Below are 27,749 nucleotides of genomic sequence, written 5' to 3' on the forward strand. Positions count from 1 at the left end.
GCTGTACGTTGGGAACTGAGCTGTCATTTACAACCGTGTTACCCTTCTCATTGGGATCAAGTGTTATAAACCATTAGTCTCATTCCTACCCCTAAGTAACCCTTATCTCTTCGTCCATTTGTCATCTAATGCCACCACTCAAATTGACAACTATGGGGCACACTAGTTAAGCAAAGGTTTATTACAGCATACATTACAGCTTGAAGCTCTATAGAAACAGATCAGCAGCTGGTAAAAGACTTGGATTGGGCAGTACTACTTTCTTGCCCACTTTCTACCAAAGGCCTAGAAATTTTCTAAGGACAAGCAGAAGAGACTATAAGCAGACTAACTAGGCTTGTTTTCACAGTGTTGGAAAACACATTAAAAGCATTTTTAGTTTTAATTATTACATAAACATTTTACCCGTGTTTTGAGTTCTTTAATTGTTTTCCCTAGTGTCTCTTCAACACTCAGAATCTGAGATTCTTTTTCAGAAATATTTTTTTCCAAATTCTTGACAGTGTCCTGGGATTGCTTGAGAGAACTCTGTGTATTTCTCAGTTCTTCATGTGCCAAAATGTTCTTTAGAATGAAAGAAAGAAAATCCACAAAAGAAAGTTATTTTGCAACATTAGTAAGTACTCCTCTATTAAAAAAAACAAACAAACCACACACACACACACAAAACCCCACTCCCGCATACACTTCAGTATCGTTTATAAGTGTTCTTACACTCTTCCCCCTTAACATGTATGGTCCATTTCTATAAAGGCAGAATTCCTACCATTGAAACAGTGTCCTTTATATCCTCTTTGAGTTGGTCTGTCTCAGCTTGGAGAGACTCCTCTTTTTGCTTCAGGTAATCTCTTTCCTCGGTTAGAGTTTTTATTTCTTCCCGACATTCAGTAAGCTGCTGAAGAACTGCCTGGATCTCCGAATCCTTGGCCTCCAGTCTCAACTCCATAATCTTTTCTTGCTCTTTTAATTGCTCCATTTCATTTAACTTTTGCTGAGTCCGAATAAAATCTTCTCTTACCTCAAGAAGTTGTTTGTGCTCCTCTGTCTTTTCCTCCAGTTCTTTCATTTTGCTAGAGAGCTTTAGTTTGTAAAGGAAAAGGCCAGACACTTTCATTGTAACGCAAAACTGCATGAAGTGTACGTGTTCTCACAGAATCTTATATTAGCTTAGAAGGGGTGAGAGATGATAGCTTACAATAAGAGAATAGGAAGTTCATCATTTCACTTTAAGTCACTGCTTATATTATTGCCCACATTAAATAAGCATTTGTTTATGGAACCTTCCTGTGGTTTCTCCTTAGCAGCACAAGTCTTAGTAAAGCATAACACCACACATGAAACCGTAGCATAGCTTCAGGCTTCTCAAATTAGGAGTTCTCAAATCCATAGCTGGAATATGACAGCCAGATCAGTGCCAAAAGCCTTGTAAAACACACGCGTCTTCAGTTCCCTTTTCTTCTTAAATGTTTCTTTTTTTTTTTCCTTTCTATTTGCCAATTTATGTGGTGATTCTCTTTGGTTTGAATGATGATCTGTTCTAAACAGACTCCAGTTCCCAATGAGGAAACTTTGTTTCTATGACTTTTATCTAAAGTCAGTCATAGCAGCATATTAAAAAAATATTTGTGTAATAAAAGTATAACTTAAGAATGGGAAAAGAAGAATTAAAAGGTCAAGTACAGAAGAAGAACATATGACCTGGAGCAACATATAAATTCCTTTGCCTATGAAGAAAGAGATCATTGAGCTGCATAATCCTTCAACCTTATACACCTGGCACAGAATAAGTAATATCCACTCATGCTAGAGGAATTTCAGTGATAGTATTATTTATACTTGAAGACCACTTCTCCAAAAGTGGGGTTTTTTTTAATACTATTAATAAATTCCTCATGTCTTATCTGTATAAAAAGGAACAAGCTGAAACTGACCTCTAATTTCACTTCATCCAAAGTTGTTTTAGACTCTTGTGCTTCTTTAGATAGAGTATCTATTTGGAGCTTCATTTGTTCATTGTTTTCTGATGCAGCTACATATTTTTGCTTTAGTTCTTCATGGAGCTGTTTAAGTGCTACATACTCCTGATCAGACTTTACATATTTAAGTTGTGCATCTGCTAGATCGTCTTTTGATTTTCCAATTTCTTCAGTCATATGTTTAAGTCTAATTTCATGATCAGCTACTTCAGAAAGCAGCTTTTCTCTTTCCAATTTTAATAAGCGTAGCTCCTCACATTTTTCAAGAATCTGCCAACAGAAAAGCATTAACAGCATTTTCTAAATCAGTATTTGTCATAGCTGCATAATAAAAAAACCTGTTCATATGCAGATACAGGAAATAAAGTACATGCAAACACACAGCACAGTACATGTTCTGCTTTGTTGGGAGAGAGCTGTCTAGCAAACAATCCTTCAAAGAGCAGCAAGATGGACAAGGCCCTTCCAAAACCTTGAAACCTCTCCTCTAACTCTTTAGATGTTCTTTAAATATTTCCTTTTTCTGGTGTTTGAGCCAGGACTGGACTGATACTCCTAGCTGTAACTCCTAAACTGAATATTTAGATGTATCAATACTTTCTTCATGACACAGAGTTTACAAAGTTGTTAATATCCAATTGAAGTTTTGTTAAATAGTGGAAGTAGACCACTGGAAGAGTTTGGAACTTTTTGCAAAGCATTCATGAGTTTGCAAGATTACTTGCCCTGGATAATTTTCACTGCCACATACTTAGTAGCAGGTATTTAAGAATAAAGAAACCTAGAAAGTGTTCGCAAACAAACCCTTTAAGACACGTTCATATCAAACTTAGTCTACTAAGCCCTGGCCTGCCAGGAAACAGAAAAGTTTCCTTAAAAGTTTTCCAGAATTTGCAAGTTAAATCTCTCACTTCTCAGGCAGCGTTTCTGCTAAGAGGTCTTGAAATTTTCTCTTTGCCCAATTAGACAAAAATTCAGTTTTAGAACAGTAAACCAGGATCAAACACCATTATACATACAGTTATCAATGGTGACCATGGCAAATAGGTGGGCAAATGTTGGACTAGAAATTCCTGATTAATTATAGTAGACTTTGTGACTAAAACATGTGACCTTAAATTTATTCCTAAGTGCAAATATTAAATACCTGAGGAACAATTATTTAATCAATTTAGTTGTAAAATATCAGGTTATTTGATTCAACACAACTTTTGGCTTTAAAACTTCATATCCAATAGGCCTCCATTAGTACGCTACCAGTTGAGTACAATATGAAAACAAGGAAAGAGATTTTTATTTTTGTTTACCTCTTTCTGCTGTATCTCAACAGTATTTGGTAGAGACTGAAATTCTGACATCTCATCTACTTGTTTTTGTAGAAGTGCATTCTCTTTCAATGCTTTTTCTAGTTCTCCTTTTAAGTCAGCTGCCTTTTTTTCCAGCTCCACAAGAGAGAGCAGATCTAGAGAATTAACAAGTTTAGATTAATAAGAGAGTGTGAGAGAAGAAAAGCACGTTTTAAATTAAGCAGAAGATTTATAATGCATTCTGGATGTCATATAAGTATAATTCTAGAAAAGTATATTTTACAGGAGCCAACAATTAAAGATGAAACTACTGGTCTGAATTTGGTCATCACTTGTTAGGCTGACATCCAGTTCATTTTAGATTCTCCCCAACAGCCTTCATTAACTTTACTGTCTTTGTGCAAAATACAAAGCATTTTGCAAGTTGCAATCTTCCAACTAGTTCAAGAAAGTGCTAAAGCAGTTACTATGTGCCAGCCGTACCAAATACGCTACTATTTTATATCGACAGAAGCTCCCAGTATTTGAGAAAACAAGAGCCAAAGTCTTCCCTATCCGCCCCCACCATTACAGGGGAAAGGGAGAAGAGGGGGAGGGGAAAAAAGCAGCACCTGAAACAGTACCTTTTGGAACTTTACCCTCCATCAGCAAAGTTAGCCTTGTGTTTTCTTGAAATACAGACTGCAACTCTTTCTGCAAGTCAGCTTGCATTTTTTTGTAACTGGCTTTTCCAGCTTCTATTTGGTTTTGATAGAATTGTACATCCTTTTGCATTTGCTTGTAATTATTTAAGAGTTCATTCTTCAGGAAAACAAAACAACATGTTTTTCACACACAAAATAAAAGTCCACTTGCTTAACATTTAAATACTGCATCTGTCACATTTCCTGTTGTCACTCTGAACAACTTTGGCCTTGATAAATATGGCAGAATAAGCCACAATTTAACAATTGCATTTCTGTCAGAGTCCTATAACAAAATATACCTTACCTCACCTCAGAGGTCAGAGCCATAACTGCTTCTATTATTTTGCCTTTACTCCTTCAAAGCTCAAAGTAAGCTCCATCCCACTTCTCCGAGTTCACACCTCTTATTCTCTTTTGCTCTCTGGTAAAATTAGGTTTGGAGTCTGATGTCTTAGTAACTCCCTAAGGACTGTTCATTTGCTCTCTCTCTACTGGTAAACCTAAAACTAACCACCCACTCCTGTGGAAGAAGCCTCTATTTTCTTTTTATCTTTCTCCTGAAGACCCGTTTTCCATGAATTCCACAATAAAAACATTACTTGGAGCATGAGTCATTAGCTTTCTCCAAATGCTCTACCACATCTTGTCTTCATCAATTGCTTTCTTCGCTAGTCTGGGAGCAGATAGGCCCTTAACAGCATTTTGTACAGCTATAAAAGCAGTTTAACAAGTACTTGCCATCTTCTCCTTCAGTTCCAAATTTTCAGTTCGGAGAAAAGCAGATTCTTTTTTGGCATCCAAGGCTATGGTTTCACTATCTAAGAGGGATTTATTCAGCTGCTGAATTTCCTCAATTAGCTTCTCAGGATCTCCCTGAAAAAGACATAAATACTCAAGGAAATCCAAAAATACATAGCCACAATAAAGCAAGTGTGTTCATTATAATGTGGTTAAAATGTAGATACAGGCTCAGAAAACTTGGTCAGTTTACTGTTAAAGGAACAGTAGCGGGCCTGTTTGAGAGATGGGATAAAGAGCAGCATCTCCCATAGCTTTACCTCACCAGAGTACTGCTGTATGATAATGTAGTAATTAGCATTTTAAGCTTTGTAAGAAAAATTTTTCCTAAAGTCTGTAGGGAAACAGATTTCAATTATACCATGGTTACACCTAAATTTAACCCGCCTCCAACAAAACCGAAACTCTCTCTCAACTCAGCAGAAAACTCAAATTTACCACTGAAAAAGATATGTCTTTTTTTTCTGCTCCTGCTTTCTGTAATTCTTCCACACGATTCTGTAGTATCTTTATTTTGTTCTCTTTCTCTTTCAGCTGTTCCAGTTTGGAGTTTATTTCTGCCTAAAAGTTGGAGAAAAGAGGGAGAAGAAAGATTCTAGTGCCTAGTTGGGTTTTTCAGGTAAGAATTTAGCAAAAACCTGCTTTGTACATAGCAAGTGTTCATGGGTTGTAGACATATCCTCCTTATAGCTGATAAGACTAACCAGAGCCCAATGACATCTAGGTTGTCCTGAGCAGATATAGTATTTCAAGACAAACAAACCAAGCACATTTCCTGCAAGTCTTGTTGCATGTAAATTCATGGACAGGCTCACCTCAAGTTCCTCATTGTACACTTCAGCATTTGAAACTAGATTCTTTAAGTTGGTAATTTCATGCATTAGTTGTATCTGTGGAGCAAATTGAAGCAAAATTGCAGAGGATGTTAGAAAGCACCCACACCAGTAGTTTTAGTTGCCAACACCACGAAAATAAGCAAGTCTATCTTGTGTTTTCTATTAGTGGGTAAACCATATATACACACACATATCTATTTAAACAGCTACAAAACAAGTTGCTACATATTCTTTCAAAGGGATAGATGAGATGCAAAGCTCTGTTTTAGCTTCCCAATATTTACAAAGGATTCAAGTACAATTTAATCTGCAACAGCTCGAGAAGCAAGAGCAATGTGATCAAAGCAATTAATGCAGAAGTTGTACAGATACAACACTTCATATTCTAGTCACGTTAAGCAGCTTTTTATGACACAGTGCAGATATTTATGATTTAATCTATTCACTAACGAGAATAAGAAGGTGCCAAAACTGAGGTAAAGCAAGCCATGAACACACTCAGTGGCATCCTCTGCAAGGAAGCACAAGTAGACTAGATAGAAAAGCACTTCTAAAATTGAAGAACTCTTTTCTTTTGGGCTTTGTTAGAAAAGCTTGACAATAAGCACTCATCTACAAGTACTTCTGTATAGTCACAAGCACAGGTAAGGAGCAAATCCAATCTGTAATTTTAAGATCAGTGAAAAGCTTTAAAACAAGCACTCTCCCGTGAGTATTGCTATATAGTTAGGAGTATAGCAAGAAGAACACCCAATCTGTAATCTTAAAATCAGAGGACGGTTGTAGAAGATATGGTACAATACTACTGTCAGAAGACATTTAATGTCATTATTAGAATAATATTTGAGTTTACCTTCATATATCTGGAGTGATTTAAATTGATGGATATTATCTAGTGTAGAAGTATACGACCTTTCAGCATTGCTGTAATTAATCTGCTACATGGGTATCAACAAATGCTTACATTTTATGGACTGTCTTCAGATATGCATCTGAAAACACTAATCACTCAAAAAGCAATTCTTGTAATAGAAGCTACCTGAGAACATTGCATTTGTTATCAGATACAGTTTTCCCTGCAAAGTTTTTGTGTAACTGAGGATTTTTTGAATGTTGGCTGATAAGGAAGATGGCACAGTTAGTCTAGCATACAAAGGGTCTTCTAAAAAGAATCTTAAATACAAGCTAAATCATAATCTATTATGGACCCATTTTGTTTAAGGTCCATAAATCTTTGTAGGGAACACAATGGAAATGAGAAGTGCTCTTGTTAAATTGAACCTGAAACAACAATGCAAAAGGATGTAACTTCAGCTTCAACCTTAGTTTCACGGTCAGAGACTATTAAACAGACTAGCACGTACAAGCAATCTGCAGAGAAGATAGCAGGAATGAAATGGAATAATACATCCATGTCTCAATACCTCGAGTTGTTGGGTTTGAGGTTTTGGTTTTGAGGGTTTTTTTGTTGTTTGGTTGTTTTTTTTTGCACTGTGACTTGTTTCACAGTCTAGCCGTAATAATACGTATTTTAGGTTACAGAATCAGAGCATAAAACATTTGGACAAACAAGGTACATCGCCACTAACAGCACAAGGAGGTGAAGAGAACTGAAAGTCAGCATTTCCTATATCATAAGTTAGCCAGTAGGTAGGTTTACCTTTTCTGACTTCCTGGCACAAAATACAATGTTTCAATTTTCCACAGACATTACTATTCACACTATTATTTTTAAATATTTTGTTACTAAGTTCAATAATATGTTAAGAATTAGTGCTCACATAGTTCAATGGATTACCAAAAGCCAGAGCTATATTGGATTGTAAACCAAGATGTTTTGCACAAGGAATACGTGAAATACAGTTTAGCAACCATACTTTAACTTCAAAACAGTACTAAAATGTATTTATGCAGCAAAACAACTGTCTCTTGCTGAAATCTAGAGTGAAATTCAGATCATGCATATATAAAAGGAATATATGGATGCATATACACACACACACAAATATATGTTTAACCAGACTTTAGTATGCACCTCTCCAAAAATTTAAGTCTGAATTTTATACTGAGTAAATCCAATTGAAATCCTGGGTTCATTCATTCTCTTGCTGAACATAGCTTATAACGCCATCTGTTTGTGAATCAACATCCAAGTATATGTACACTGATTAAACTCTAGAAAACATTTGAGCATAGAGAATTCTTATTTCTGTATTTATTTCAATACACCTTACCTCATGATCTTTTTGTGTTTGTTTTTCCAGTGCTTCAAATTCATCCATTTCTATTTTTTCCTTCAGTTTCTCCTTCATTTCATTTATTTCTAATTTCAGCTGCTCATTTTCCAATACTAGGTTATTAAAGTTAGCTTGCAGGACATTGACCTCATTTACAGCAATATCCTGAAGAAGGAGCACAGGAAACTTTAGAAGTTGTTGTTGGAATGTCAGTCTTATTTCTAGACAATACAGAGCAGACTCACCTTTTCTAGTGCTAACGCTTCACAGAGTTGCACAGATTCTTCAAAGTCTCTCTGAGTCTAGAAAAAGAATCGCTCTAGTTAACTGATCTACAAGATCAAGAAAGTTTAGTATTACATTCATTATTGCTTGTCTTTTCATGGCTAGTCCTGTTTAAATGAAAATGCTTTGGATCATTCACCACGAAACCATAGAATCATAGAACCATCCCACAGCTTCACAGAGATGACCAAGAGACTTACTTTCTAACCAGTTATAATAATTCTTCAGACATATAGAATAATGTTGGTGTTCTACAGAAGAGTAAGGCTGCTCTTAGTAAGAAGCATGTAATTTATAGGCACTGTATTAGACAACCAAAACAGATTATGGTGTTACCCAATTCATGTTAGGTCCAGCAGTCCATTCTACATCCAAAATTTGATCAGGAACCATCAGACATTGGTTGTCATGTTCAGAATTCTCTAAGATAGCTGAAAAGAAAGGTGTATTAAAAAATACAGAGTAGCAGTACATTTTAAACTGGACATCAAGAATTACATTCTTATCAAAGAATTTTATCATTTTCCACAATCATCCAGTGGCAAAGATGTAGCACACCGAGTAAAACGTCTGAATCTCATGATTTTCTCTTATGAAAGGGAACAACACTGAAGCCCAGTCCCTACGTTTATGCTGACCACCTTATTGCAAGTTAATGAATACTAAACCAAATCCAGAATATATACTTAATTACAAACTAGGAAAAGCGTTTAAGTGTCAAGGAAAGAACCACTCAACAGTATCCTGCAAGATCTAAAGAAAAAAAGCGCCACCCCCCCCCATACAGACCCCCCCCCCAACAATCCACACACAAGCAAAAAAGCTTGACAGTATAGGTAATAAGGCTGCAAGAAGATGCAATTCAGCAACAATACTGTCTAATTATCCTCATCTTCAGTTCAACTTTCTTTGTCCCTCACTCCTCTAATAACTCGTTGAATTTCTCTGTATCTCAATGTGATCTTTGAGTAAGGACTTCTATATTGTTGTGAGGATTTTGGAATTTCACACACAACCCCTTTCCTCCCGCTCCTCCTTTTTGTGGAGAGAACGCAGTTTGGATGGACAGCCTGTGTTAAAGAATAACTGACTACTTTTACAAAAAAATGGGGGGTTGGGGTAGGCCGCATGGCAGAAATATTTGTAGACCCTGCCTTTTACCTCACAGCTCTTACCTTTGGTTTTAGCAAATTAAAAGCTCAATATCTGGGGCAGGGGGCATAAAAATTTCCTTGAAAGGTGTGTACAGGGACATTTGGTTTTGTTGGGTTGTGGGTGGTGTGGTTTGTTTTTTTGGGTTTTTTAAATTTGTGCTATCAAGAGTCTTGACTTTTTCCCTTTGGGAAACTAAGTAATGCTTGCAAAGTTATCCAACAGGAATTTGCTACACGTTATTTCACCTGGGACAGTAAGGCTCATGCTCCCACTTTTTAAATAAAATGAACCTTATTTCCAGCACAAGAACTACCAGTATTATTGTGCTAAAACCACTTCCCTCCCAGGCAGCATTCTTTGCTGGCAGACAAATGTAACTTCCTTATGGGCTACAGGTAACTCTTTCAAAACTGGGTTCATGGAACATAATTTGAGTAGTATAGTGCCAATTAAATGCCGTTTTTGTATTCTTAAATGAATTTGCTTTTTAACTTAGATTTATTTAAAAGGGATTATTTCTCATTTCAAAGCTGCTTTGCAGAGTTTCCTTATTTTTTCCTGAAGATACTTACAATCCTCTATGTCTGGTAGTGCCGACAGAGACATTTTCATTTTTTTTGTTTCAGTCAGCATTGGTTTTTCAAAGTCTTCAAAATAGCTCACATTTGCCTGGTTTATTTTACCAGGAGCCCAAGTAACTCTTCTTCTTCTCTTGGCCTTTAAAAAAAAAAAAATATATATATATTTACAGGAAAAAGCAATACAACCAAAGCATTAAGTAGGGAGTAGATGTTGCATTAGGCTAGCTTTATAACAGTAGCAGCAGCTAACTAGACAGTGTTTGAAAGCAAAAGTCTCTGCAGTCTGTTCACTGAAAGGCAACATTGAATTGATATTCCCTCAGAAGTTATTTTAAAAGTTACCCCTTTAAAAATAAGAAAGATTATGTGAAAATTGCCTATTGAACTTATTCTTCATTGTCAATATAACCCTACGTATTTAATATTACCTTTTGCAAAGTATTTCAGAGTTAACAAATAAAATCTAGAACAGGTGCTTACTTTAGCATTCTGTTTTGAGGAAAAGGAGGCAGAAGTCACTAGCATCTCAGTTAAGTTTCGTATCCTGTCTTCCTGTACTTTTTGAAGAGAATTTTTTTCTTCCAACAGCTGGGCCAATTGGTCTTTTTCCATTGCATGAATTTGAGTCTTTGAAGACACCTTCCATAAAAAGAAGAAGATTAATAAACCTGATGTTTTAAGAGCACAAACTACTCCTACAGAAGATAGACAATTACTAATATTTAAAAACAACTACACACATATATTCTTTTAAGTCTGGAATAGGTGTCTAATCTTTAACAATGAAACTGACAATTTAGTCTACAATTTACCTGTAGACTTAGTATTTAAAGGGGTCAAAACTCCCCAAAACAATACAGTCTCAGATTTTCCTAAGGACAAAAAAAGAGCATTCTTTCAAGTCTAACATAGTTTTAAGATGACCTTCCCATGATGCCAGAAGCCTGAAGCTCTTTGAGAACTAGGATTCAACTGTCAAATAACAGCAAGCTACTCTAAGGCATGTGGTCTTTTAAAATTCGAAGCACTGAAAAATTATTCTATTGTAAAGCAACTGCATTACAGAAGCTAGTTTTTTTGACAACTTTATCACAAGCTTACTATACGTCATAGTAATTTGAAGTTCACATGGGATTTTCCAACAAACTCTTCTGTACTTAAGTACTTTCTTCACTACCTTATCTCAGAAGATAGTAAACACACTTCTAGGTGCAAGTTTATACTGCAAATGAAGTCTTTTTAAAGATAAGAGGTCAGTTATTTTTCCTTAAACTTTTATTATGACTATTGTATTTGATGATTTAATTAATCAAAACAGTATATTCAGAATTGTGATTTTCCTGTGCTTTATCTTTTATGATCCATGTTCTAACAAGACTTGCAAGATTGCTCCTCAACTCCATAGATTTTTGGAGAAAGATGAACACGAGAGATTACACTGTTTGGTGGGAAGTTACTATTGTTCATTTTCTAAATGTGTTTTATGCCTATACAGGACATAAGTTTTGCCAGGGATCTTATGCAGTTGCAACTTCTTGCAACTCAAACTGAAGTTAAACATCGGTAAGTGGGAAAAATATGAATTAAGTTGGAATCTTTAATTGCAGTGTAAGAAGTTATTGAATGACAGTTAATTATTCCTTTTGATCTGCGGCAATATTAAAGTGTGCTATAAGGCATGGCAAATTTCTATTTCTTAAATACATTAACCTACAGAAAGCAAGCAATTCAGTTAGTTGATCTCATTCAGTGTTAGCTTTCACACAGATATACTGATTATTGTCAGTTGTTCTAAACTTCACATCACCTTTTCAATCTCTATTCTCTCAATAGAAATGACAGATATCACTTCAAATGGTTTTAAACCATTTTTTAAACCCTGCCAAATTTAACTGGTTTTGGTTTAAAACAGAATGTTTCTAAATAGCTATCAGTACTAAGGATAGATTAATTTTAATAAGTTTCTTACGTACTTCCTCCAGTTGCTTTTTCAAATCCAGAATTTCTTTGCGATATCTCTTCAGGAGGGCATCATCATCAAGTACTTCATTGACTTTCGGAGTATTCTTCATTCTTTTGGCTGTATTAGCAAACTGGAAGAATATTCTCTCATGGGCAATAGTTACAGAACAAATATATCAAAAGACTTATTCTGTCTCATATTTCCCCAAGAGAATCAAAGGGACAGTTTATTAGATAAAGAGCAAGAGATAATAAAGGACACAAATATTTGCATTTGCTTACTTTTCATATATTCTAAGCTTTGAAAAGATAAGTTTTCTTTGCTTGATATTAACCCCTAAAAAGCAAAGCCTAACATTCTAGCAAAAATATACCAAGTTATTTTTTATTTAATAAAAAGCTCAAGAGACAACCAAAATGGAAGACAATCCTACCTAAAGAATACAGTTCATGAATAGTTCAATTAGCCTCCTTTCCTTCAGGACCTGTCTAACATCTTGTGCTAGCAAAGACTTGTAGTTCTAACTGTATTTGGAAAAGCCAAATGAGAAAACAGAGGTTATCTACTGCCTCCAAGGTGAGAGAAGGAGCTTCATTCCAACTGCCAGAAAGCTCTAGTTAGACAACCTAGTACAATCATAGAATCGTTAAGATTGGAAAAGGCCCTTAAGATCATCGAGTCCAACCGTTAACCTATCACTGCCAAGTCCACCACTAAACCATGTCCTTAAGCACCATGTCTACCTGTCTTTTAAATACCTCCAGGGATGGAGACTCAACCACTTCCCTGCGCAGCCTGTTCCAATGCCTGACCACCCTTTCAGTGAAGAAGTTTTTCCTAATATCCAACCTAAACTTCCCCTGGAGCAGCTTGAGGCCATTTCCTCTCCTCCTAGATGAGGACTGGGAAAAGATGTTGTGTACAAAACAAATATTTCAAGTTCCAAGTCCACAGAGGACCTTTAGAAGCTTCATGTGGCTACAGATCCAGCAGATCACATTTTCCACTCCTCCAACTTGTCTACAATGAAGCCCTGAGTCAGAATAATATTGAAAACAGGTGAGAAGTTTTACCTGAAGAGTACTGAGCGTTTCATCAAAAGAAACAGGAGTAATTGTACAAATAATAACCGTCTTAGCATTTCCTCCAAGGGAGTTCTGCAGAATTCGAGTCAGCTTGCTGTCTCTGTAATTTATAAAGCTGATGAAAAAGAGGGAAGAAAAAAAAAAGAAGAAAGAATTCATATTTTTGTATAGAAAAAAACACAGTAAATATCTTTTCTCAAGGTAATACTTTATTTGAAATAGCTACCTACATAAAATAGGATTATGTATAAAGGATTTTAACTTCTTAGTTTATTAGTGACTTCTCTTAAAACAGGTATACAAACACAAGTGCTTACCCAGAAGGGTCATCACAAAGTTTTTTGATAACTTGACCCAGAATGAACAAGCTCCGGTTTATATTGCAGCCTTCTTTCAGTCGGACACCTAGGTATCACACAGTAATTTTCTTTGTTATTTATTTTTTAATTTAAAACAACATTAAGATACATTTTCAACCTCTCAAACTTTTGTGCTATGTTATGCAGAGAGGGATTATCCAGAAGTTAAATCTCAAGTGCCACAATGCACTATGACCTATCAGCAGCCAATATCAAATCCTTTATAATAGCTGAAATGCATAAAAATGAGATATTGATCTATCACAAATAAACATTAATAATCTTTACAGAGTAAATAGCTGGGGCCATAAGAACTTCCATTTTGTTTCCTGTTTTGCAAATGCCCATATTTACACGTGTAAGTATACCAAACCAACCTTAGATACAACTTTTGAGTTATTCCTTGTAAGAGAGTATCTTAACTTGTGTTCCTCTCAGATCACTTTTTTTTTTTTTTTACAATAAAGGCATTTTTGTGCAGCTTCATGCTGTCATTGTTAACAATTAAGCTTCCTCTTAGCTAAAGAGTGAGCCATCTATTCACTCTTCACCTTTACATACGAGTCCCTATAAGCTTCTAATGACATCTTTACTACAAGTGAATCTACTGATTCATCTCCATTCTATTAGTTAAGTGCATGACTGCTGTTGGACCTGCTATTCTAGAAAAGCCACATTACTACCCTAACTAATTGCACTTTACAGCATTTTCTGTATTTTCCTGAGTAGATCCTGCCCTACCAATAGGAAAAGAGGTTATTTATAAACAGTAAGTAGCACAATAGCACATAAGTAAAATCATTTCCTTTCTATCATAGTCTCTCATAAGGGTTAATGAACAGAAGTGGTCATCAGAAGAGCCTCATTTAACACTCACCTTCAGATCCTGTTTGACTAGCTCTTTCACTGCCTGCCAGATCTACCAAGTTCTGCAAATTCATGAAATATTTCACAGGTTAGTTCCAAGGCAATTTAATTTTAGATCATCTTAATTCTAAATCTCTGCTAAGAATTTCATTAGCTAAAGTTACACTGAGAAAAAAAGCAAGAAGCCTGTCATTATTGGAAGTAATCCATAGCTACTACACACATACCAACCAATACTTTCAAGGTACATAAGGACATGCAATAAGTTTGTACGAACTCTATTAATACCACCCTGAACAGTATGTCAAACTTGCAGTGCAATTCCCCCTACCCTCAGTAACAAAAGATAAACACAGTTTCTCAATACAGAAGGGTTAGCTTCCTTCAAGCCATAGGAAGCTTCATAGAATCACAGATCATCTGGTCCACTCTTTCATGGGAAAGAGAGCCCAGATGAGATTATCTAGCACCCTGTCTTGAGTCAGCTGTATGTCTCTCCTTGCCTGCCATTGTAGGGATAAGGAAAGGAAGAAATTAAATACCAGAGGAAAAGCCTCACTCAATCTGGTTCAAAGTCAACTAGAACTTTCTAGCATCCCATAATGACTTGCCTGAGCAAGTAGCCCTCGCTTTAATTGGTTTCTGTTTCAGAAGGATAAAATCCTGTACTAACTCCACCAAGCAGCAACAGACCAAGAAGGCCAAAAAGCCTCTATCTCGCCCTGGTTAGTAGAGGTTACTATAAAGTCAGTTGGAACAGAGAGACAGGGCGGAGGGTGGTGTAAGAAGAATAGATCCCATAAGCTATGGTGAGGAAAAAAAAAAAAGCAGGCAGTAGTTTGCTCAGATACTGCATGAGTAGTCTTTACATTCAGCTTTTTCACATGAAGCCAGAACAGAAATCTTTCAACAATGCAATTGACTTAATGCTATTCCCAGTTCTGAATGAGAGTGCTTATACAGATTTTAGCAAGCTCGAATGCTTTCATATTGATTTCATTCCTCCAGTTGATTTGGATTCTTTTCTGCGAATCAAGGAAAAACGGTATAGAGGAGGCTTCAGAAACCAAAACACTCCCCTAGAGACCAGCAGTGTATTCCCCCCAGCTTAGGATATTTCATATACTAGTAATCCACCAGAGAGATGATAAGCAGGGTTACTTTTGAAAAAAAATGAATCTTCTGGCGATTGCAGCTGTAGGCCACATGTTCTTTTAACAACTAAATTTGAGGATAAGAGAAGCCTTAAGGTTACCCACTTCAGAAGTTACTTCACTGGGCTTGTCAGGAACTGTGTGTAGGGGTCAGGAACTTGTCTATAGGGGAAGCTGTGTTTAACAAAATGCAAGAGCACTCTGCCAATAGTCTCTTACACCCCTGGGAAGGGCATAACACCCCCCTCAATCCAGCATGAATTGTCTAGGAACTATTCCCATGTCAGAATTCCCTTTGGTGGGAAGATATCCTCTAGATAACACCCCAGGAGTCTCCCTCTACACAGATGATCAGAAACATGATTTCTGCTTAAGAAATGTCTGACAGAAGTTAACAACAAAGCATGCTTGTAATGTCATTATAAAGTAACATTCTTCTCTCAAACAAGTGGTAACAGTAAATTCTCTACTTAAATGCCTATTTAATAACTTCTTGGAGTACAGCTTACCAAGTGAGATACCATCACTGCTCCATCACAGTTTGCATTTGCAGGGTCACTTCGTTCTCTGCTTTCAATGATCTAGAAGAAGAGGGCGCAATAAGGTTTTGTCATTTCAAAAATCATAAAAACCCTCCTAATAATGGAACAGTTTTTACCATTCTGAAGATAGTGTGAGAACGGCTGCTGTGTTCATTCATTTTTGTTTCTCCATAATGGCGATTTTCTGTCAAAAAGCAATATTAGAATACTTCTGCTTATATTTTGATAAACTGGCGATAACAGACAAAAAGTACAATTTTAAAACATCTGAAAAACATTGATTTCTGAACGTAATCTCAAAGAGATACCCTATGATTCTAGATATATCCAATTCATCAATGCTTTTTGAAGACAGCAGCTAACATTGGCTAAACAACTTACTTTCTCCTTTTCTGATCCATTCCATAACTTGTTCTGGGGCAACCACCACCTCTTCAATCAGATCTTCTACATACGTATTCCTCTTAAGAACAAAAACAGTAACAAATTTCACCAAACTCTAAAGCTCACTTCAATACATTAAGTTAACATTACCAGCAATTATTATGGTATTTATTCCAGTTTGATTGATTCTTAAAAGGAAACAACAACAGTTGAAGGTCTTTTTACTCTGAACACAAGGAATGGGGAAAGTTTAGACCTTTATCAGAACTATAGCCTAAAGGCACAGGAATCAAACAGAGATCTAGAAGGTCTCCTAAAAATAAAACTAGTAAGAGAAATATCCTTCTGGACATTTTCTGAGGGAATCCAGGAGTATATGTCTTAGTACATGTTATAAGGCCATAATCATACAACTGACACGTCTCCCTTCTTCCCAAGTTCCAAAAGCACTGATCATTTAGGGTGTTGAAGGAAAACAAACAAACAAACAAACACAACAAAAACAAAAAACCCACCAATTTTTAAATAAAATATACTATCCTGGAAAACTTAAGGAATTAAGTCTACGTTTACAAACATTTATAAAGATAAACCAGCAACAGCAACCCCAGCTTCACTGCTGTTATTCTAGTACATCAAGTGTCCGTCTGGTAATTCTGAAGATAACCGTTACACAATTCAACACAGAAAAGTTTTCAACTAGATGCCTCTGAAGGCTGCTTTTTTTTCTTAACTATTTCTTTTACTCCAAGCAGATACAATACTTAGATTATATAACATCCACTTACATTAACATCCTCACGAATTCCCAGAGGCTTCTTTTTCCTGATATCACAAAGTAAATCTGTAATGGTTTCATTGTAGATTTCCATGTAAGAAACCCTTAGCAAGAATTCTCTATCTGGAATCTAATGTTCAAAGAAAGAGGAAAAAAAAAAACAAACAATAGACTAGTCAATGAACACCTCTTAATGTAAGCATTCTAAATTCAAAAGGTATATGTTTGGATATGGTTCCACATATTTCTTTTCCCCCATCCTCTTTGCACATTAGCATCTACCAATACAGAATCATTTTTCTTCCCACCTCTTTCTAGCTGCATTAATGGTATATCACTTTTAGTAGGTTATAGAATTAAGATAACTGCCCTACAGAAGCGTAACAACCACACTTAAATGCCCTTTCCATATCCAATTTCCTCTTGCTTAGGCTCTTTCCTCTCTGCGTACCTAGTCTTCTCTCCCTGCTTGCTTAGATTTACCTTGCTGCTGCTGCTTCTTCTCATGCCTGTCTGGTAGAGAATACTGGGGTGAGGAAAGGCTGCACAATGGACTCGAGGACTACAGCACCATGGAAAGTTTTCTTGGCTTTAGTTACTTTTATAGACCCCCTAATGCACTCTGCACCTCCTCAAAGGAGCAGCAATCACTTCACATAACTGATAAAAATTACCCGAAATCCTCAAGGCAGAAGCAAATGCTCTGCAGGTGATGTTTTGGAAATCACTGTTTTAACTTACACCTTCTCCTTACTTCCTATTAGCATTGAGCAGTTAGCCTATGACTCTTTTGAAAGCCTGAAATAAGTAAATTTAGTGTCATATTCTTCCCACTAAAAAGTCTTTAAACACTGTTAATTTTTTAAAGTTTTAAAATAGCAGAATAAAGAACACGAGGCTTCGCATTACCTTATCTAACATGCTAATGAGTATCTGTTTATACTTGTAATCAAGGGTTAGTATATTTGCAAGTTTAACAACCTCCCCAGTTTTGTTCTGATTTGATTTTAACTAATAGAGTCCCATTATCTTTTTTTAAACCACTCATCTTTGCAAGGCTAGCAAAGCAACAGCAACATATGGTCCAATATAAATTCATTTCCTCCATAAGCTTCTTAATTTTTCTGTAACAACCACAAATATCACTAGTCCTTCCAGTCACTTGAATTTAATGGAATTGCTCACCTCACAAATAATTTTGAAAACATGTTGAATTGCCTTAGGGATAATGCCCACAGAATCTTCATTTCCCATCATTGTGTATGTCTTCCCTGAAGCAGTCTGTCCATAAGCAAAAATTGTGCCTAGAAAGATAGTTAAATATTACTAATTACTTACGAAAGACATTACAAACAGGACTTAAACACAGTTTTAAAACTTACCATTATAACCTTGCACAGCTGACTGTATAATTGGAACAGCTACACCTTCATATAACTGCTGAGTGTTGTCACTTGAGTGAAAGACACGATCTTAAAAAAAAGAAAGCATGTAAATCCACTGTATTACAAGTAAAACACAAGCTGTCATCTTACTCAGTATTGCTGACTTCAAATCCAATAAATGGGCATCAGCTTGTTTGTAGGATAATTCAAACATAAAATGTAATTGTGACACTACTAATATAGACTTTCTTTTTTTTAAAAAAGAAATATTAAGCCCAGAACCAAGAAAGATACGATGAACAAACAAGTCAAAAAAAACTAAGAATGCTAAACACAGTTAAATAGTCATCCTATTTGATCCTAAAAACAGTTATGGCTAATTTATCTATGAGGATTGTAAGCCTGACAGGACAGGCTACTTGTTAAATTCCTAGCTTAGAGCATGCTTTTATTGAATCTATAATTTGGGAAAAATATTTGTAGTGGCTACATTCATATTAACAAGTAGAGTAGAGACTCAAAGTGAGGCAGTTAGTTACGAGGATCTAACATCCACACTAGGCACTTCTCAGTTTTGGGTTTGGGTTCCCCCACCCTCTTTGCCCTAAATGCTCTGGACTAGCCCCAGTCTAGTCCCTTTGTAACTGGAATTCATATGAAAAGAATCCAGCTTGTGTTCCAAAACCACTCTACAGCATGAACCAGAACAGAGGAAGCAACGTCCATCAGGAAGCTGACTTCAAAAGTACATTCCCAGTACTGACTAAAATCAAAATCCTCTGTGCACCAACACGACTCCTTCAAAATTATGAAGTTGGAAGAAAAGTTCAGGATCAAAAAGTTAAGGTCACTGGTGTTAGCATACATTCAAGCAGTACAGTAACAAACGTCCATACAAGCATCAAAATCCAGTAATCGCTTTCATATTCTTACCGTAACTGAATACTTTTGTACCATTCACCTCGGAAATGGTATTATTTTCGCTTTTCCAGTGGAGTGACAGTTTATCTTCTAGAGCATTTTCTCTAAAAGAAGAGATACTCCGTTAACGTTATTAGTTCAGGACTCTGCTCCTATAACGCCGGTGTACCCGTTACCGTGAGCACCTCTCCCCCAGGCCCTCGCCAGCCGTTTGTTCCGGCTCTCTCCCTCCTCCACGGGGACGGACACCGCATTTACGCCCCAGCCTCCCCCTCTTCGTAGGGCGGTAGCGGCGCTCCCGGGGGCCCAGCTGAAGGTGAGAGGGGGCACAGCAACACCCAGGGAAGCCGAGGGACTGCAGCCTCCCCTCAGGCCGGGGGCTGGGGCGCGGCCCTGCCGCCCGGACGGAGCCTCACCTGGCGATGAGCGGCCGCACACGCACGCAGACCGTCACGGCTCCCTCCTCCGCCATCCCCGCGGCCGTTGGGCACGCGCCGCCCGTGACAGGGAAACCGCTCGCTTCTTTCCTCCTTGTTCGCCCGCACCCAGGCGAGCAGCGCAGCGACCCAACCGCCACCGGCGTTTGAACTTCTCCCGAGGACGCTTTCTATTGGCCCGCGCAGGGCAGACGCCGCGGCGGAGCGTACCACTCGCCAACGGCTGACCGGGGGGGAACAGGGAAAGCGTCGTGAGCGATAGATGGCTGAGCAGCCCGTGCACTCCCCGCGACACCCCCCTGCCTGTCGAGAGTCCCGCGATGGTGGCGGCCAGGGCTGCGGCGCCGTGAGAGCGGCGCCCCGCCGCGGGGAGGCAGCGGTCGGCGGTACCGTCACCATCACCGTGCGCTCGGCCGGTAACTTAGTAAGCTGCCTGCTGAATTTAAATAGTATGCTGTCACACATAAAAGTGATATTGTTATGTAATTACGTTTATTTTTTTTTTTTTGTTTACGTAAAATTTCTATAGGCATTGAAGTGCGGGTTAGAAAAACGACAAGAACGTTTGGTGGACGGTGGTTAAGTCAGTTCAAAGCAGAATTATTTTAGGAAGCAGAAGCAGACGATGTTTGCCTACTCTTCTGAAAAGAGGCGGCTTTTTCGCGCTGCCCTCCAGTGGAAGCGGCGCGGGCTTCACGCCAGCGCGGGTGGGCTTGGGGGGCAGGGAAGGAGGGGAAGGTGGCTGCAAAGGAGAGCCTACAGACATCAAAAAAGGCGGCACGCTCCACCTGCATTTCCTTTCAGGTCAACTTCTTAATGACTAATTTATGAAAATACTATTCATGTTTAAACTTTTAAATTAAAAATGTTTCCCCCCATATTTTAATCATCATCCTCCTCTTCGTCGTCCTCAGCGTCTTCCTCATCTTCCTCTTCCTCAGCTGCAGCTAAGGCTTCTTCGCTCGCAGCCTTGAAAGCCAGTTCCTCTTCCAGAGTGGGGTCTCTTGTCTCAGCGATTTCTGGCCCGCTGGGGTATTCTGCTTGCACTGGCGGAGGCAGTGCGGGAGCGTGGTTCTCTGGGCTGTATTTGTGACCCCAGCCAAAGTAGATGTTATCAAATTTCCTGAGAAAGAAAAGTGAAAGATCACGCATTCTCCCCCCCAGCAAAACATCAGTGGAGATATTGTCAGGCTTCCTTACTCTGCTGTGCAAAAAGTTGCTGTGGTGCAGATACCTTATAACGGAAGTATTTAAAAGACAGCACCATGTGTAGTGGAAACGAATGAACATTAGAACCGCAGAATGTAAGAAGTACCACAGACTCAAGAATATAAGTTTTAAATCAAGGACTGTGCCCAAATACTAACTGAACATTTACATCCATTAACTTTATACTAGCCTTTCCAATGATTATTAATTTTCAGTCTTAAATACACATTTACTGTGGCTGTGCACATGTAAGTGCCCTTCTCCATCAGTCTCTGGAATAGTTAGAATTCAGTCAATGAATTAATAATAAAGCAACTTTGACTTCATTAGACAGGTGTTCAGCATATACGGTCTGTGTTGTCACCACGTCAACTAGCTACTCACTTGCCAGATGCAAAGGCATACGCTCCGGGCCATCGGTTAGACTGGAGAACTGCAAGAGCATATTGCGGGATCAGGTTTGTAGAAGGCTGAGCTGTCCAAGCAGGGATGTTTTGAATTCCTGGAGACAGCCAAACACACACAGTTTATGAATAAATTGACAATAAATTGAGCCTATGAATAAATTGACAATAAATTGAAAATAAATTGAGCCTCTACAAAATATTTAAGACTGAGCTACAAGGCTTTCACAGAATTCAAGCAATGGTTATAACAAGTTGCATGTCAGAAGAGCCAGAAGTCAGAAACAATAAATGTAGGCGCCATAGTCAAACAGGTGGTTTGGATGTATGGGTAGGTAGAACAGGAATGCTAATAGAGCCACGTACAGAAAAGATCATGCTCCTGAAATTCAGTAGTACTCACCGCTGCTTCTTTGGTCAAGAACTGTTTATCACTTATGGATAAATTATACAGTTATATTTCACCTTGATCAAAGAATGGAGAGTAGGAAAATAATTTGCTATTGATGTAATCTAATATTCAGGTTCCCATATTCCCATGATTTGCTGCAGTAATATGCTACAGGATCTAAAATCTTATTTGTATATCTATGCATGTGTGTACGTATATATATTTACTTATTTACAGGTGCACACACACTTTTTTTTTGTCTAAAAAGATGATGGAAAAATAGCTGAATGTATTTCATGTAGTGAGCTGTCTTGAACTTGCAGCAGCCTGACAAGTCTGAGGTATTTTTCCCTTTGTTCTCAACAAGATTGTTCATTAGTAAACCCAATTATTTCAGTTTCAATGTCAATACTGTTAACCATTTTGCTTTTGATCAATTTTGTAAAAGAACTTGTTTACCCTACGGGGCAAACTTATTGCTCCATGAAGCATCAGAGACCTATAACTTCAAATTTTACTACCTAAATGCCAACATTCCTAGTGGCTCTCTATCAAAAACTTCATATTCCTTCATCTTCAGAATACCTTCATCTTCAGAGAGTGGAGTGAGAAGAGGAGGTCCTATTTCTTGCTGTACTTCATCTGGCTCCTCTGCTTTCTCCTCCTCCTCTTCTTCTTCTTCTTCTTCTTCTTCTTCTTCTGATTTTTGAAAAGGATTAAGCCAAACACAGCGACCCTATAATTGATATGGAAAAATAATAAATACAGGTAACAATCACTGAAAGAATGCAAGCCAGTTAAAACAATTGGCTCAGGCACACACACACACACACACAGAGTTAAGGGAGCGGGGAAGAAAAGAAAAATATATATTCCCTAATTGGTATATTGTTGGCAGAATATTGTATCCTCTTGGCAGAGAGCTTCCTATTATCACTCATTCCTCCCTCATCCCTGCTTACTGTTTAAGAATAACTTTATACCTCTGTCATCAGCTTTTCGTTATTTTGTATTCTTCAGTTCCTTGCTAGTTTGGTTTACGTCCTCGCTAGATTACCAGTTACTGCAAACTAAGAGGCTTAACTTACAGACTTTGCCTCTTCCTTTTAAAGTCTGCCTTGTTATTTAGCTACCAGTCAGAGGAACATAACAAAATGTTCTTGAGATTCTAATGCATATAGATTTTATTTTTACAACTATTGTTCTGCTGGTCATAATTTTAAACCTTATTTCCTACCATTTGCTGTTATTTTACACTAGCATTCTTGAACTGGTGGACTGGCCAGCAAGTCATCCAGCAATGATCATCAAATTAGTAATACCTCTTTCCAGCACTAGCTTGATATCACAAGCTTTTAAGCTTTTTCATTTGCACGTTTCACAGCAGAAAGTAAGCAACAAAAAACAAACCAGAAGAAAAACATCAAATAAGTTCCATGTAGCATACAGTCATAAGCTATCTGCATTTTAGCATCCTACCCAAGAAAAGAGAATTTTAAACATTTTTGTCAAGTATGGACTTCAAAAGAGAAAACCTAATATAGAAGATTACCAGAAATTATTGTTATCTATCAAGGGCTAACTCCATACTGTTACCTAAAGATAGGTTTCAATCTCAAGAACACACCATTGAAAAAAGTACTAAACCTAGGAGGTTCCTAAATATATATATATATATATAAAAATATATATAGAAATACGTTATATGTAAATATGTGCAACATATTTATATATTATATGCTATATCAAATATATTTTCTGTAGAAAAATATTTCAGTCCAGTACTATTTCTGGTGAATGGTTCAAATGTGCAGGTGAGGAGTTTCATTTACGTTCTGAAACCCTACGAGTACTCCAGTGTGAATGGTATCCGAGGTTGACGTGAGCTATGCCAGAACATACCTGGTTTAGAATACTCTGTCCATGGTGTACCCATGTGGCGAGAGAATCCACCATTTCGGCCACAGAAAGGGGCTGAAAATCGGGGTTTTCTTCATAGGTATCTCTTCCTCCTCCCTCCTCCTCCTCTTCCTCTCCTTCGTCCTCTGCAAACTGGTAAAATCCAATGGGAGAGATCTGGGTTCCTGCTGAGATCCGAGCTATCTGTGCACGCAGGTAATTGGCCTCATTTCCAGGGAAAGGAGGAAAGCTCACAACAGGAGCATCCAGCCTACCAGTGAAGAACTTCTTGATTTTCCTGGCACAGACAATCTGGGCTGGCGTCACTGGAGGCAACTTCACCCAGGGTTTGCCTGGCTCATTACAGACAAAGTAGACATATTTATTAGCCCCAGTCCCATTTTCTTCTTTCGGGATGACAGGTGGGGGTTTATATGTGGATTTTGGTGGTTCATCTTCTTTTTCTTTCTTCGCATCTTCGTCTTCGCCCTCACCCATCCCTTTCTCTTTTTCCTCAGTAACTTCTTCCTCTTCTGTTTCCTCCTCCTCTTCCCCCTCATGGTACTGTACTTCAGCTATAATATAGTTCATCTCCATGCCCAAAATTTTGCCCCAGAAGCGACAGGTCTGGATTGGCTGAACACTAACTAGTTTTTTAAGGGCAAGGAATATGTGATAGGATTCATCTTTGCTCAAGCCAATTCCAGCCTGTTCAAAATAAAAGGCTGTTTCCATCACATTAGGTAGAGGGGTCTCTCCCTAGGAAAGAAGATCTGGAGTTAGAACTGAAGACTGGTATGATTATCTATTTGAAAAATTAAACATGTTAAACTGAAAGTTATACTTCACTTTCCTACAATGCCACTCGTCTCAAAGTGCTTTGCAGCTATTCATCCACTACATCTTCCATTATCATTTAGAAAAATTAAAAATGCCATTTTAAGGGAAAGAAGAGAACACAGATGAACTGCAGCTTTCAGAATACAGGATTTCAAAATTCAAACTCACTTTTAATTACTGCGAAATAAGGAAAGTCAGAATTCTTACACAGGATCTGCAAAGGACTTCAGTGCTAGGGCATGTCAGCTGTGTAAGAGGCCTTGATGCCTGCAAACTATGTCACTGTGTTTCCTTGTGTTTGTGGCAGACACATTTGAGGAAAATATAATACATATTTTATATATTTAGACACCAGACCAGCAATATTTCTTGGGAGTGAATGTTGTTCTTTTGAACACCTTGGCATAAAGCTCCCTGCATTTTTTTTAAATACTGGCCCCTGCTCTTACTGAAGTCCATAATAAGACTCCAGGTGGCTTCAGTGGAAGCAGAAATAGGCCAATAATGAAGATTTCATTAAGTATTGCCGTTTGCTTTATCACCCTTCTTTCATTTCATGTGATTATATCACACAGACAAAGATACTAGAAGTTGTACATGGCAGGGTAGGGAATTTGGAAGAAGTAGTATTAGTTTCGTATGGAACTTCTTCGGCCCTTACAGGTATCTTATATCAAAGCAAGACAGACAGGAGTATGAAAAATTCAAAATTCCTTTCTGAAATACCCTACTTTTTTCCATTTTTACCATCATATACTGTTAACTGTAAAATAAGTAATAGGCTATGGAAAAGATGAAAGACTATCTATCTCTTCTGTTGTTAGTATTTGTATTCTGCAATGGCAATTCATTTGAATATATACTGGTAAATTCATATGAAAATCAACATCTTGTTGATTAGTTTCCCTTGGTTATTATAAGAATTCTCTTATTTTTTGATTGGGTACAAATGCTTCTGCACATAAGCAACTGAATACTGAAAATCCCCTGTTTTAAGAAATGGCTTTTCAATTCTAGTAGTTCTTCATTATAACCACTTTTAGATAAAGAAAAGAAATTTGGATGCAATATTCCATGTTGAACTGGCAATTGGGGGATATTGTAAACATTACTTTCTGTTCATCATCTCTAGAACATCTATGATTTTAAAGGCTCAGGATATTAGATTTGCTACAGAAAAAAATCCCAACTAAGTAACCAGATGGGTTTTCTTCTTCACAACTAGACATGGGACCGACTCAGCTATGAAGAGAGTACATGATACTGTGGCTACAATTATTTATACAATCATGAGAGTTAATACTACAAGGGAGATCAGAAATTACTCCCTACCTCCTTTCCCTTCCCGCCATCCTGCCACCCATTCCCTGGTATATATGCTATCTATTTTTCTCTGATAATAACTCACTATCTCTTCTTCTAGTTCTTCATTTCCTTCTCCATTTGCCTTGAGGAACAAAGCTTTACGCTTTTCTGCAGCTTCAAATGTTGGAAGAATCTCATGTTCATCTCGAAGAGTGTCCATTTTTTTCTGAAACTGAGCCCACTTCACATCCTTGCTGATATTCTCAATTATGTCTACTGCATTTGTGGGCCGTTCATCCAGGATCTTTGTTAGCATATTAGCAAGATGATCATATCTGTCATATAAATGTAAATATTATTGGTCTACTATACAAAAGTCTTAGAATATTATGTTCTTAATATCAGAAGCAGAAGCTAATCACCTGGAGCTTTGGAGAAATCATTGGAATAGTTAAATGAAAGGGGATCATGGAGCATTATGGGAAAATTAGACTTGAAACTAGCCTGATGATAATATACTTAGGAGTAGTCCCATCTTCCATTTTTGGTATATACCGCACCTGCCTCAGGAGCTGAAGCTGAATTTAAACTTGCTCTTAATCAAATTGATTTCCCTTTGAACTCTATAAATTCCCGTAGGAATTTTGATTCTGAAAGATGTTGGACACACACAAGTATCACATAGCGATGAACTATTGCATTTATAATGTATTCTCCCATTCTATATATACCTCCCTGGTATCCCTCCCTTTCTTAACATAACCCGTTGCCCTTTTACTAACACTACTTTTCTCTCCACTCACACTTCCTACCCCTTTCAATTGTGTCCCTTTTTCAGACTTACAAGTTCAGGCCAGATGTCGTGCTGCTCTTCAGTAAATAGGCTTTTGCATTCTGAATTGCCAGCATTCGGGATTTGGGATCGGGTATCTGATCATCATATGGACTGTATCCTGGCTGATAGAGACCATAACCTGGTTCATGTGGCTGATAGGGGTCATGCCCATGTTCATAGGCTTGGTAGGGATCTTGTTCTACTGCAGATGTCTGAAAGGCACTTTTTGGTTCTTGTGTTTGGTAAGGGTCTAATCCTAGTTCATGGGACTGATACATGCTTTGCCTTGCCTCCTGTGCCTGATGAGAGCCTTGTCCCAGCACCTGTCTCTGGTTGATGTGCCAGTTCTGGCACCTGTGGCTTGTAAGAGGCTTGTTCTGCTGCTCGTGGATGGTAGAGGTGTTGAATTGGGGTCTGTGATTGATACAGTGCTTGTCCTGGTGCCTGAGCCTGGGTTACGCTTCCTCTTTGGTCTCGTGCTTGGTAAGGGTCTTGGTCGGGCGCGCGTGGCTGATAAATGCTCTTTCTCAGTCCTTGTGGCTGATCAGACCCTTGCCTTACCCCCTGGTATTCATAGGAAGCTGGTCCCGGTTCCGGCCGCTGAGGGTCTCGTTCAGGCTCAAAGCCGTCCAAAGGCGGCTGCCCGGGGCCCCGCTGGGGCGGGCGGGAAGTGTACGGCCCGGGCCGCTCGGGGCTGTGTCCGGGCCCCAGGTGCTCCCTGAGGCCTCGCTCCTGCCCTTCCCGCGCGACAGCCTGGGGGTGCGAGCCCGGCCGGCGGCACCGAGCCGCCCCTCAGCCGCCGGCGGCTCCGCTCGTCGCGCAGCAACGGCTGCTGCCCGCGGGGCGGAGCGTCGCCGAGGTAAACCGGCCGCCGTTGCTCGGGACGCCCGGCGGGGCGGTGCCGGAAGGGGTGGGCCCGCGGCGGGTTTTCTCTCGGGGCTCGGCTCTACCGCCCCGTTTCTCCCCGCGCTCGGGAAGGGGGAGTGGCTCGTCCCGGCGCGCTGACGGCGCCCGCTGCAGCCGGGGCCCCTGGGGGAGCGGCGGCAGCGCGGGGCTGGGGGAGGCCGTTGAAACCGTTGGAGGCGCCGCGCGCGCGCGGGGGAGCCGTTCGGTGGCGGGGTGGCCGTTGG

At 38.6% G+C, this 27,749-nt stretch overlaps 2 protein-coding genes across 2 annotated transcripts in view; both read right to left on the minus strand.

Moving 5' to 3' along the window:
- Window positions 1-19,908, minus strand: part of CENPE (centromere protein E) — a 38,473-nt gene extending 18,565 nt beyond the window's left edge. Inside the window, exons 1-25 of the mRNA XM_087735533.1 lie at window positions 19,716-19,908; window positions 19,312-19,403; window positions 18,376-18,465; window positions 18,179-18,297; window positions 17,004-17,123; window positions 16,213-16,294; window positions 15,948-16,015; window positions 15,799-15,870; window positions 14,146-14,197; window positions 13,227-13,314; window positions 12,898-13,024; window positions 11,835-11,954; window positions 10,342-10,500; window positions 9,853-9,997; window positions 8,462-8,556; window positions 8,086-8,142; window positions 7,838-8,005; window positions 5,583-5,657; window positions 5,206-5,328; window positions 4,708-4,842; window positions 3,907-4,084; window positions 3,284-3,438; window positions 1,932-2,246; window positions 767-1,078; window positions 406-564 (exon numbers count right to left, since the gene is read on the minus strand). Coding sequence (XP_087591659.1) covers window positions 406-564; window positions 767-1,078; window positions 1,932-2,246; window positions 3,284-3,438; window positions 3,907-4,084; window positions 4,708-4,842; window positions 5,206-5,328; window positions 5,583-5,657; window positions 7,838-8,005; window positions 8,086-8,142; window positions 8,462-8,556; window positions 9,853-9,997; window positions 10,342-10,500; window positions 11,835-11,954; window positions 12,898-13,024; window positions 13,227-13,314; window positions 14,146-14,197; window positions 15,799-15,870; window positions 15,948-16,015; window positions 16,213-16,294; window positions 17,004-17,123; window positions 18,179-18,297; window positions 18,376-18,465; window positions 19,312-19,403; window positions 19,716-19,771 — 3,162 coding nt within the window. The 5' untranslated portion in view covers window positions 19,772-19,908. The remainder of the gene's footprint in view (window positions 1-405; window positions 565-766; window positions 1,079-1,931; window positions 2,247-3,283; window positions 3,439-3,906; window positions 4,085-4,707; window positions 4,843-5,205; window positions 5,329-5,582; window positions 5,658-7,837; window positions 8,006-8,085; window positions 8,143-8,461; window positions 8,557-9,852; window positions 9,998-10,341; window positions 10,501-11,834; window positions 11,955-12,897; window positions 13,025-13,226; window positions 13,315-14,145; window positions 14,198-15,798; window positions 15,871-15,947; window positions 16,016-16,212; window positions 16,295-17,003; window positions 17,124-18,178; window positions 18,298-18,375; window positions 18,466-19,311; window positions 19,404-19,715) is intronic.
- Window positions 19,909-20,281: 373 nt separating this feature from the next.
- On the minus strand, window positions 20,282-27,498 carry LOC104021322 (radial spoke head protein 4 homolog A). Its single transcript, XM_009474862.2, has 6 exons — window positions 26,629-27,498; window positions 25,888-26,119; window positions 23,643-24,398; window positions 22,326-22,476; window positions 21,330-21,447; window positions 20,282-20,859 (listed from the first exon to the last, which is right to left on the minus strand). The coding sequence occupies exons 1-6, from the start codon at window positions 26,895-26,897 to the stop codon at window positions 20,619-20,621; spliced, it is 1,767 nt and encodes a 588-aa protein (XP_009473137.2). The 5' UTR covers window positions 26,898-27,498; the 3' UTR covers window positions 20,282-20,618.
- Between the last annotated feature and the right edge of the window lie 251 nt (window positions 27,499-27,749).

The sequence above is a fragment of the Nipponia nippon genome, unplaced genomic scaffold (genome assembly GCF_047370975.1).
Source record: "Nipponia nippon isolate SJK-2023a ecotype South Korea unplaced genomic scaffold, ASM4737097v1 scaffold_6, whole genome shotgun sequence".
Classification (NCBI taxonomy): Eukaryota; Metazoa; Chordata; class Aves; order Pelecaniformes; family Threskiornithidae; genus Nipponia; species Nipponia nippon.

What these genes read in the sequence shown, in the direction of transcription:
- LOC104021322 (XM_009474862.2), bottom strand. Translation starts at nt 26,897, where the DNA reads ATGTATCAGTCCCATGAACTAGGATTAGACCCTTACCAAACACAAGAA. An exon ending in ACGACATCTGGCCTGAACTT is followed by an intron (nt 26,120 to 26,628) that starts GTAAGTCTGAAA and finishes TTTATATGACAG; the next exon opens with ATATGATCATCTTGCTAATA. An exon ending in AAGAACTAGAAGAAGAGATA is followed by an intron (nt 24,399 to 25,887) that starts GTGAGTTATTAT and finishes CTTCTTTCCTAG; the next exon opens with GGAGAGACCCCTCTACCTAA.